Source organism: Mus caroli, unplaced genomic scaffold (genome assembly GCF_978045245.1).
Source record: "Mus caroli unplaced genomic scaffold, Mus_caroli_1 scaffold_15, whole genome shotgun sequence".
Lineage (NCBI taxonomy): Eukaryota > Metazoa > Chordata > Mammalia > Rodentia > Muridae > Mus > Mus caroli.
The window spans coordinates 60807261-60819443 of record NW_028227270.1 but is presented as its reverse complement, the minus strand read 5'-3'; the positions used below and the strand labels follow the sequence as shown (position 1 = coordinate 60819443).

At 42.8% G+C, this 12183-nt stretch overlaps 1 protein-coding gene across 8 annotated transcripts in view; it reads right to left on the bottom strand.

Annotated features, from left to right (window-relative positions):
- Agtpbp1 (ATP/GTP binding carboxypeptidase 1) overlaps positions 1 to 12183 on the bottom strand; it is a 117495-nt gene that overhangs the window by 19237 nt on the left and 86075 nt on the right. For all 8 annotated transcript variants that reach the window (XM_021179857.3, XM_029485021.2, XM_085831029.1 and 5 more), the window contains 5 exons: positions 11960 to 12104; positions 10634 to 10787; positions 9417 to 9597; positions 8567 to 8696; positions 664 to 795 (listed from right to left, as the gene is read on the bottom strand). In XM_021179857.3, coding sequence (XP_021035516.1) covers positions 664 to 795; positions 8567 to 8696; positions 9417 to 9597; positions 10634 to 10787; positions 11960 to 12104 — 742 coding nt within the window. The remainder of the gene's footprint in view (positions 1 to 663; positions 796 to 8566; positions 8697 to 9416; positions 9598 to 10633; positions 10788 to 11959; positions 12105 to 12183) is intronic.

Here is a 12183-nt window from a genome sequence, read left to right as displayed (position 1 = left end):
CATGTGAGGGAAAAATTCTTAATCCCAACTGCAATTAGATTCAGAAGTATTAGGGCTAAAACTAATAAAATATCCCACCTATGTAAAGAAATTTTATTAAGAAAATAAGACACAACCAAATAGACAAACAAAGGTCATGGATACAAATGCTCTTAAGCATTCTCAGATTTAATTTAGATTCAACACTGATTCAAACCTCAACAGTAATCTACAAATGAATACCCTAGAATGCACAAGGGAGAGAGACAGAACAGAAAAACAAAAGATCCACAAACAACAAAAACCTACCCAGTAAAAAGTTTTTAAGGAATAAGAGAAAAGTTGTCAGAATTCATGATAATTAAAGTGATGTGGCCCAGAGAACGAAAGTCAACTGCCTGCAGGGACTGAAACCCCACCCCACCCCAGCTCACGGAACACAGAGTACACACACACACAACTGGTATCCATGGGCAAAAGAAAGTTACATGCCTAATCCCAAACACAAAACCACATCCAGACAGAGAGCAAAGGTCAACATGAAAGCAAACCTTGAAGCTAAAGCTCTGAGACAGAGACGGGAAGATGTAAATGTCACGTCTGACCAAGTCGCATGGACTAACGTTTTGTATGGCTTACATGCACTGCAAATTCAAATGCCCGTGAGCTAAGTGCAGTAATTACCCTGTATCCCATGTCTTCCACAATATCACAGGAAGCCGCGTTGTCATGGGTGTGCCACACCGTCTCTTTGATGCTGCAGCCGTACATGAATACATTCTTTTTTCGAGAATGGCCATGGTAATCACAATAAACCTTAAAGAGATCAGATGTTTGAACAATTAAAGTCTTGGGCCTACATATAGCACATCTCAGAAGACACACTCTGGCCCAGCATGTTCACACACACAGTCAGCAAGCTGAGTGAAGGCAGCCGCACACTTGAGTTCTAAATCATTTGGTTTTACTCCATGTCTAAAATAATTTTTCCCATAAGCAGTTATGGGTTTTCGCACTCAAGGTTGTAAAAGAATGCTTTGCTGTAGTTTGTACTTTAGTAACTTTAGGATAAATTAAAACAAACCTCAGTTGCCAAAATAAAATTTTGAATCTTCACATTCATATATTACCAAATAAATGCAGTTAATATCAAGCCAACTGAGCTGTCTCTTTTAGTCATTTCATTTAAAAGACCCATCAATTTAATAAGAAATAAAACCCCACTTGGGGAAGGATTTATAGTTAATGCTCGAATTGATAAATCCTCAAGGTGTCGCTTAACCCGGGAACGCTACAATTCTTTATCTCCTACTCAACACTTACAATGAATGTGATCCTACCTCAGCTGTACAGACACAGTCATTACACCCTCAAACGGCTGTTAAAATATTTAACTAATGTAAACGAACATGAAAATGCTTTCATGAGGAAAAATTCACAAAACTTTTAAATAAACTCTTAAGAGCATCACCTTTAGAAATGAAAACCAACATGCTAATTCTACTCCCCCTCTCCCTCTCTGGAATGCACTATTAGATAGCTCAGACACTGATACAGAAAGAGGAGCATTCTAATCAAAACTGGTGAGGACAGACACTGTGTGAAGCCCCGTGGCAGTGCCACAGCAGCCTGGCTGTGTCTGCGCTGTACCCTGGGCTTGAGTCTCACAGGAACATACATACTCTGGGGTGAAATAGGCAACATACCACTGCCGCCTTTCTGCTGGCCACACAGTAGGTTAAAGCCTGAAGAACAGGACCTACCATTAATACTCATAAATAAAAAGTAAAATGTTCATACAAATTCTAAGCAACAGGAATAAATCATTAACTTAACACTATAGTCATTATAAAAGATAACAGAAAAGATTTTGAAATTAACAGCTGGCTTTTATAATCAGAAAATAACATATAAGGTACTAAATCACAGGATTCCAGGAAGATTAAGACTAGAGGCTACCTATGTGTGAGCCCATAAGAGACAGAGACAGCATCCCACAGAGATGCCTCTGGAAATCTACAAAGTATGTGAGGGGAAGGGCACTGGAAAGACCAGGAAGAAAGGTGAGAAGCAGAAGGCAGAGAAAGACTCAGTCAGGAAACGGTCCCTGGCAGGCTGAGGGCGCAGAAGTGTCCTGCCCTTGGGGTATGCCCATGGCCCTCAACCCTCAACTCTAGTCATGGGTTTTGTAAGATGCTGATTCCTTTGTCAAACAGGTCAGTGGTGCCTAGAAATCACATGTCACAACATGAGATCCAGAGGGTAGCAGCTAAAGCCTCCTAAGGCCAAATCTGACTTTTAAAACTAAGCTACCCCTGGACCTGAGACCAACAACTAGCCACAAGTGAGGAAGCAGAGAAGATGTGTGGACAGGAGGGAGAATGGATGGCTGAAGGGGACAGGCAGCAGGCAGCAGAGGCCAGGAGCAGACTGGCAAGTGCATACACAAGGAGAGAGGGCAGCACAGTCAGTGCCCAGAAGCACAGCATCAACTGAGAATAACCTGGCATTTGATAGCTCTGAGTCCCGGGACAGCAAGTGCAGCCAGGCTGTGCTGCTCAGTGATAGAAAGTTGGAGACGTTCCAGGGAGTACTTCCTGGCTACAGCAGCAGCCCTTGGCAGCGTGGGTAGTACTCAGAAGTCCTCAAAGTCTGAGGGCACAGGTCCCAGTGCTGTGACTGATCCACACATTCCTGAGGCATTTAAAAGATACTCCTGAACTAAAACAGCCACCACCATCGCCTCCCACCCCCCAAAAACCAACAGGATTTGGAAGCCTCAGCAGGCTGAGAGCCTTCCCTTCCGCAGATGCAAAGCTAAATGTTGCGAGCAGCGGCCCCTGGTTCAACAAGAAGGAACACTGCCACAGCGAGGATAGCTCTAGGGGCCAGCATTCATCTAATACAGACGCAACAGCAGCGAAAACCACATGAAAAGACAGGCGTGTACTGTTCAACTTCTGCTTCTACTCACGGACCTGGCAGTCTGCAGTTTGTAAGAACACAGGCACAAGTGGCTCCAAAAGCAGCAATTCTTACTCCTGTCATCTTCCTTTTGCCTTCTTGTAAGCCTTGCCCTTCTATGTACCCAGGAGCAGCAACACTCACATACTCCACTATATGTACCCAGGAGCAACACACACACATTCACTGTATGTACCCAGGAATGGCATGCACACACTTCACTGTATGTACACAGGAATGGCACGCACACAGTCCACTACCTTTAACTGTTTCACTGCTGATCCCCATCCATGGGCCCTCCCGTCTGGCTTCTCCCCACTCTCCTCTGCCATCCTTTCCCTATACTCTGCAGCACTGACTTCAACTCTGTATTTCCTATTGCTTCTTATACTTATCTACTTTTGATTTTTAAATCTCCTGTAATTGAGAAGCCCCCTCCTGTTTCCTTTATCTTTCTAATCTCTTGCTAATTTCTACTCTCAGCCTATTTCTTGTCTTTAACCTCTTTGCCCACCTGTCTCCTCCTATTCCATTCATTTACTATTTCCACACTTATACTAAATAATTTCTTACTGTATGTTGTTACCAAGATGGCAACTGGCTTTTGTCTCCATGGGTGAGATTTAGCCTTCAAGGGTAAAATGCTCAATAAAGGATCCCCACCCTGGAAACCAGAAGATACATCCAAACCAACAGATCTCCAAGTGCAACAGAGAAACCCGTCTAGAAAACACCTGCAACAGGACTCCTCAAAAAAATCACAGCTCCTGCATGCCTGAGTTCAAAGATACTGGAATACACAGAATGTCGATCGAAGATTCCAACTGCTAGTAAGGTGAACACAGGCATAAAAGAGGGCACCAACACCAGGTAAGTTCAGCTTGTTACCCAGAGAAGAACGCCAGCCACACAGAGGACAGTGAGCCAGACCACTGAGAAAACCAGCAACATGCCTGAGAAAGTCAGCCAGAAAACTGAGATTTAGGGAAAATGCTATGTTAAAAATGAAAGGCTCAGTGACTCACCCACAACAAGCCATGAACATAGAAGGGCAAGGCTTACAAGAAGGCAAAAGGAAGATGACAAGTAAGGGGGTGTGGAGGATGGAGGGCAAAGCTATGTTCAAGCTACAACAGGACAAAGATCAGTATGAGCTCAACTCATCAAAATTGGGTACACATGATCATGGCACTAGGTCTGCAGGGGATGGAAGGAGCGGACACAAACACCCAGGCATAAAGAATCTTTCCAATGCAATCAGAGTGGAAAATCCCCAAACTTTGGGAAATCAACTTTCAAACACAGGAGACATTTGGAGTCCCAAAGACTCCTGAGCAGAGAACTTCCCCAATACTTACTATAGTCAATCACTGACAATGCAGTGCAGTCACAATGGTAAGAGCAGCAAGGAAAGTATCTGCTCACTTCACAGACAGAAACGCTGGAAGAACAGCCCATCTCACCAGCAACCCTGCGGGACATTTGAAACCCTGAAAGCGACTGCCAAGCAAGACTGCTCTATGCAGAAAAGCTACCTTTGTTAAAGTGAGGGGCAAATAAAGATGTTTGTAACAAGCACAAACTAAAGCAGCTCATGACCACCAAGACGACACAAGAGAACACTATACAGAGGAAAAAGACAGTGCCGCAATCATGAGAACACAGAAGAGGGCACTACATGGCAGGAGAGATGAGGAAGTCTTATTTCCACAGTAACCAGCCAGCTCCACACGCCAGAAGAGTACAGAAGAAATATTAATCCAAACAACCGGGGGAAAGACAGCAAAATTACAGCAACTAATAAAATATCTCATTAATAGCCTTAGATGTAAATGCCCTCAGCCCACCAAGACAGAGGGAGAGCAGCTGGCAGGGTCAAAAGAGATGGAAGACAGACAACACTGTCCATTCCAATGAAAAAAGAATCCTATTCAAGCTAGAAAACCTAGAAGAAATGGACACATTCTGTGACACATATGACCTAGCAAAATTACACTGAGAAGACACAAACAACTTAAACAGAATGAAATAGTAATTTAAAAGATATATCGCAACATAGACTGGATAGTTCACTGCCGATTCAACCAAACCTTTACAGAAGAACTCATACAATCTTCTAAAACAAAGGGCAGCATAGATCCAACGTCGTCCTGGAAACCCAGCACCACCACCACACCAAAACAGGCCATGGCATGACAAACAGGTACCAACTCCTGGAGGAGTTTCCCAGATTAGCACACTTGCAAAAATGGTCAATAAAGCCCTTACAAAACAAATTCAAGACCACGTTATGATCAGCCATCATGAATGAGCTGGTCTCGCCCTGTGCAGGTTGGCTAGATGCACACGAGTGAGTAAGCGTCATACAACACATAGATGACTTGGGGACAGAAACTGCACAGACAGAGCCTTCAGCAGCCCAAACTCCTTTCACAAAGAGTCTACAGAAACTAGGAATAGCAACACCATTAGGCTACATAAAACAAGCCTGCAATCAAGATTACACTAAACAGGGGAGACGGACGGAGAGCATTTCCTCCCAAATCTGGAACAAGGCAAGGGTGCCCACTCTCCAACAGTGCTCAGGGCTTTAGTGGAAACAATAAAAAAGGAGAAACAGCACACGAGTAGGAAAAGAAGTCAAAATGTTCCTATTTACAAAAGTAAAAACCAGAAACACTCCCCAGTACTTGTAGGATCCCAAAGCATACTAGAAACCTCTTCTGACTTATGGCTGTCACAAAGTCAATGCACACAAAGCCAGCACAGGAGTCAGCAGCAGATCCGAGTGTCAATGAAGAATTTGCCCAGAGAATCAGAAGGAAACAACCCCAATAAATAAATGCCTGGGAACAAACCTGACCAAGGAGATGAACGCCTCTACATGAACATTTGTGAGACCTTGAAAAAGTGAAAGAAGACACGGGGAGATGGGTGGACGTCCATGTCAAAGCTGACAGAGTCTACACTGTGAGATGCATGGACATCTATGTTACGGCTGACAGAGTCCACACTGTGTGAGTGAACACAACACCAAGTGTAATCTACAGGCTCAATGCACTCCCAGTCTTCAGAGAAACAAGATCAACCCTAAAATTCATATGGAAACACAAAATGACTCTGAACAGACAAGCCAATCCTTAGCAGAAAAGCAAAGCTGGAGGCACAGATCTATGGAAACAAATGCAGTGTGAAACAGGCATAAATACAGGCCTGAAAACGAGAACTGAAGACTCCAAACATGTACAGTTACAACCACAGGCAAAAACACACACTGGAGAAGAGACAGCTGTCATGGTTTGCATGAGAACAGTCCCCATAGGCTAAAAGAGTAGAATACTTGGTCCCCAGTTGGTAGAACTGTTTGGGAAATATTAAGCGGTGTGGCCTTATTGAAGGAGGTGAGCTTTGAGGTTTCAAAAGTCCACACCATTTCCAGTTAGTGCTCTGCCTAATGACTGTGTCCCCATGATCTCTCAGTCAGCGCTCCAGCGCCATGCCTGCCTGCCTGCCTACCTGCTGTAACAATCTCCATGCCCCATATAAACTATCTTCTAAAATGGTCTGGATCATGATGTTATTACAGCAATAGACAAGTAGCCAAAACAAGAGCCTTCTTTTTTTTTTTTTTTTTTTTTTTTTTTTTTTTTTTTTGGTTTTTCGAGACAGGGTTTCTCTTTATAGCTCTGGCTGTCCTGGAGCTCACTTTGTAGACCAGGCTGGCCTCGAACTCAGAAATCCGCCTGCCTCTGCCTCCCGAGTGCTGGGATTAAAGGCGTGCGCCACCACGCCCGGCAACAAGAGCCTTCTTAACAATGGTCTGGAGAACCTGGCTCCCCAGGTTCTCCAGACATCTGCATCTCACAGCTGGCACAGAATCCATCAAATGCATCAGAGATCTGAAGCTTTTGAGATACTAGAGGAAAGCAGCTCAAGAAGCAGGGATAGGCAAGGCTCTTCCAAAGAGAACTCAAGTAGCACAGGATATAATTCCAATTAGCGAGCGGGATTACATGACTTGAATTAAAGTGCCTGGATTACACAGAAAACAATTCCTGACAGTCCTCCAAGACTGACTGAAAGTTCACGAGCATTAGCTGTTCTTCTGAGAGGACCTGAACTCAGTTCCCAGCTCTCACAATGGGCTCATAATCTACCTCCAAGGGCCCCACGGCCTTGTCAGACCTGCTCAGGCTCATGAACTTGAGGGTCAAACACTCACACAAACACATACATTCTTTTTATTCTTTAAAATGTTTTAAAAATTATTTGATTTAATGAATCTGGATATTTTGCCTGCATGCACATACACTCACGCGCACACACACCAGATGTAGGCCTGCTGCCTGTAGAGGTCAGCAGACGTTGGATGCTCTAGAACCAGAGTTACAGATCATTTTGAGCAGCCATGTGTGTACTTGGCAATCAAAATGGATCCTCTGGAAGAACGTAAGTGCTCTTAATCACTGAGCCATATCTCTAGACCTACATTTTCTGTTTGTGTTTTGTTTTTGTTTTGTTGTTGTTGTTTGAGAGGGGCGATATTTACCAACTACACATCTGAGAATTAATATGTAAACACTATAAATAATTTTTTAATTGAACACTAAAAGACAAAATGGCCCACTCAATAAATGGTATAATGAACCAAAAATAAATAGTTCTCAAAGAAGAACTAGAAATGGCTAATAAGTCCTTGAAGAGCAGTGTGGAACCCATGCGGTGGAGGGAGACAGACAACTTTGTAAATCACCCTGACTTCCACATCTGCACTGTGGACAGGCACACCATCTTTCACACGTGCAAAGATAAAGAAATAAATGTAATTTTGCTGTTTTTTTCTTTTTTTTTTTTTTTAGAAAGTATTTGGCACCCCAGCCACCAAAGAATGTAAATCAAAGCCGCTCTGAGCTTTATCTCACCCCAACCGGAATGGCTACCATTAAAAACCAAATAAAAAAATGCTGACAGGGATGTACAGAAGAGAAATACTGTTTACTATTCATAAATATAAATGAGTGCAGTAGCTATGGAAATCAGTATGGACATTCCTAAAAAAAAAAAAAAACTAAAATTAGAGTTGCTATATGATGCAACCATACAACTCTAACCTGGATGAGGAATTTTATGCATCTGTGAGAACAGATGCAACTAGAAATCATTATAGTAAATGCAATCAACTAAATACAGAAAACCAAATACTGGTATGTATACACACACACACACACACACACACACACATATATATATATATATATATATATATATATATATATATACACACACACACATACATACATGGATATATGTGGAACCTAGATTTAGAACTGTGCTTATAGATGTGTAACTAATTTACACACGTGCAGCTCCCAAAACTCCAGAGGGAGATGACAATAAAATAGCAGACCAGGGACCCAGTAAGGGAGGTCAGAGAATCAGCAAGGGGTGGGAACAAGGACAGAGGAAGGCAGTGGGCAGGGACAGGAAGGAGAACAAAGGGTCGAGACTCACAGGAGGAATGTCAGTCTGCATGCTAGTACGACAATGGTAAGGTAAAATGTACTAAGCCATTCATCAGTAAATACACTGATGTGCACAGAGACCAAGAAGCCCGGCCACATACCAGAGGTAGGCGCTTCACCGCGGCCAGGTACTGCAGCAGCCCCTTGGCGTGATAAATCGTGGGGTGTAACTCTGGGTTTGGACTTTGCCACTGTCTGTTCAAATCCTCTCCACTTAAGGAGCAGCGGTGACTATACACACAGAGACAGAAAAACAAAAGTAAGGATTCAAGGCGATGCAGCCTGAATGCACATCAGAACACAGGGCCTCTTCCCTAAGTAAACTTGTATCCATAGTGTGCTGCATGGAAAATCCGATGTCACATTTATGAAATCTGGTGATTTCAAATTTAAAATAGACTTTTGTAAGTTATAAAAACAGTGTCAATTCTGGGCTTTTCTTTTGTACTGTATGAAATATATTGTTAATAGGCCACTCCCTCTCGACTAAATAGGAACCACTTGCTACACTAACTGCATGCTAGTGAGTTGTCTTGTACACATACTGTGTGAGAAAGGCAAATATGTGCAAATTATGTAGTCTTGAAGCCATGTAAGCACACTCTCTGTTCATCATAGGAACTGTGTACTGGTGTGGTCAGACACCAGTCTACAGCCACGTGCTCAGCAAAGGAAACCGGATGTGTGTGCTCGGAGCTTATGTCCTGAAACAGCTTCCTAAGACAACTCAACAAAGATTTTATAAAGTTACCTTTCCATGGAATCATAACACTAACACATGCATTGTGTTTAAAAGTCTGATGCATTACCCACCAAAAACTTGGGGTTTTTTCCTAGAAAAAAAATCATCAAGCCCATTATTTGAATTAACTTGAACACTATTAGATCAACAAATTAAATGCAGCCAACTATCCCAACCTATGGCACTCCGGCAGCCACTGCTTAACTTACTTTCCATTGATGACACCATCTGGATTTAGCATGGGGACAATTTTAAAAATGTAAGCCTCCCGTAGGCTCTGGGCAGTCGGGCTATTGCTCATGAGGTACTCCAGTGTTCCCTTCATGACCCAGCTTGCATTAGTCTCTCCAGGATGCACCCGAGCAGACAAGAAAATATAAGGGCGAGTTCCTAAAGGGCACACAAAAGCTCAATTAAAATGAACAGCTCCGAAATTTGACTGCTGTTTCACTTTGGGGTTCTAGAACTCTCCTTGGTTGTTAACTCCAGTGGAAAGTTACTGTGCACACACAACATACACAATCTGCACTAGCCCTACCAAGAAAACAACAGAAAATGCATGCAAGCTGCCAGGTGCAGGAGTCTGTAACGTGACATGAACAGTGTGATCCTGCACAGCACAGGGACCACTTAATTGCTTCCTATTGATTAACGGAGTCTGAAAACGGTTAGTTCTTGAGGGTAAACATAGTTTTACAAAGAATAACACCTGCGAAAGTTTAAAATTGTGTTTCATAAACTCATGGACAAAAGAAAAATGTTCATCTAAATCTGTACAAACGATAGCACAGAGGAACGGTGACGCAGAATCGACAGAGTGCATTTACACAGTTGGCAAACGGCACACACCACATGATCCCTATGCCAGTGCACAGCGTCTGTCTCTGTCTGTCTCTGTCTCTGACTCTCTCTGTCTGTCTCTGACTGACTCTCTCTCTCTCTCTGTCTGTCTCTGTCTCTGTCTGTCTCTGTCTCTGACTCTCTCTGTCTGTCTCTGACTGACACTCTCTCTCTTTCTCTCTCTCTCTCTCTCTCTCTCTCTCTTATCAAAAGTTGAACTGTGTTCTTGTTTGCACTACCTCAGCAATTCTAAACTTTAAATAGTGGAGAAAAGCAAGTAACTGCTTAGCACTAGCTATCAAAATATTTGAACTCTAGACAATTTATTGTATTTTAGCTTCAGCATGATTTCTAGAAATAACAACTAAAAAACATGACTATCAAAGCAATCCTGAGAGGAAATCTCAGGTGACTCTCACTTTCTAGAGTAAGAACCTGAGGTACAGAGGTGGTCTACGCTAGACACAGGACCAAGACTGGAATCCCAGTCTTCTCATGACTGCTCTTAGAATTATTTGTTATAAATACACAGAAAGCAAACCCAAGTGAGAATGTATGATGTTCTGAGAGAAGAAGACAGACTTACTGAACTGACAGATATGTTCATAGTAATTGGACTCTGGCATTGCTGTTATGGTCACCAAAGGACAGATGTTTCCAGACAAGGTTTCACACAACACGTCTTTTCGAAAATAGATTTGTTGAGGATTGTGTGCCGATTCCAATTTTTGAAGATGCATCTTGACAAGAATGTAAAAAGGAAAGTACATAATCATGTTAAAAAACTCCCTACTGACGCACAGAACAATGTGTCTCGAGACCCCTGGAATGAGAAGTAAATGTGCCTCTGAAAACCTACCTACAACATCAATGCCAACTAAACCACAGCCCTGAACGTGCTGGGCACAGGGGAAAGGTGGCACCTGCTGTCACCTGCCACACCCACAGGGTCACCCTACGTGGACTCCAAAGCCACCACAGGCGGAACCAATGTTCTACATAAGTTCATAGATATTCAGCTAAGGCTTTGCTGCCAATCTTTGCTATGAAAAAAAGCATCTGTTTTTCCAAGAACTTAGAATTTTGGACTTACGACTAAGGTCAGAATGAACCTGCTTCTACAGCTTCCTCACAGACACTCTGAGGAGCCGAGGACAGAATGAACCTGGTTCTTATGCCAAAGCATTAATTTTCCTACAGAAAATTCAAAATGTGGCTTTATTTCCCTACTGTTACAAGATGACCTACTTGTTTCCACAAGATTAACATTATATTTATTTATATTTATATTATAGTGCTTTTAGTTAAGCAAACAAATCTCATTTAGTTAAAATTTATTCACAGAAAGTTGCAGAAGTATCAGTTTCTATAAGTGATATATGAAATATGCAATTTTCCTTCCTAGTTCTTTCTTTAAGTTCTTTTTCACTTGTGGAAGCACAGGAGTGGGCCACGCACCCATGTGCACTCACCCCTGTGAGTACAAATGAAGACAGAAGCTGACATTCGTGTCAAGCAATAGCTACCTCTCCACTTTCTTTGTCTTCCCTGAGATAAGGTCTCTCAGTGAACCTTAGCCAAGCACTGAGGATCCAGCTGCCTGCACTCCTGGCAGTGGAATTTAGGGCTCACTGGATCACATCTGGTTCTCCTCTGTGGGGGCTACAGATGTAAAATGGGGTCCTCACTGCTGTGGCGCCAGCACTTTAGCATCTGAGCGTCTTCGGGCTCTCAGAGCGACCCCTTCACCATCCCCTTCCCATCTATAGTGTTTCCAACAAGCACTACATTTCTGTTGATATGCACCCTACATTCTATGGATATAGTAACCAGAAGCAAACTGTACCAAATTACCTGATACTTACTCACAATACAAAACGATATTCACAAGCTTACCACCAGGCTCTCTCACCTGCAGAGTCGAGTATGTGTATGGATAATGATAGGCGAAATAGCAAACATCGTCTTTGTGTGGGAAGTTCACAGTGAAGGTGATTGTGTAGTAGGACTTGCCCTTCTGTCCGCCTGCAGCAACTGAACTTCTCGAGAAGTGATTTCTGCGATTGAAAAGCATAAAGCATTTATTTTCCATGCACAGACGTTCTGATTTCCTGTGCTAATTTTATTAAGTAGAAT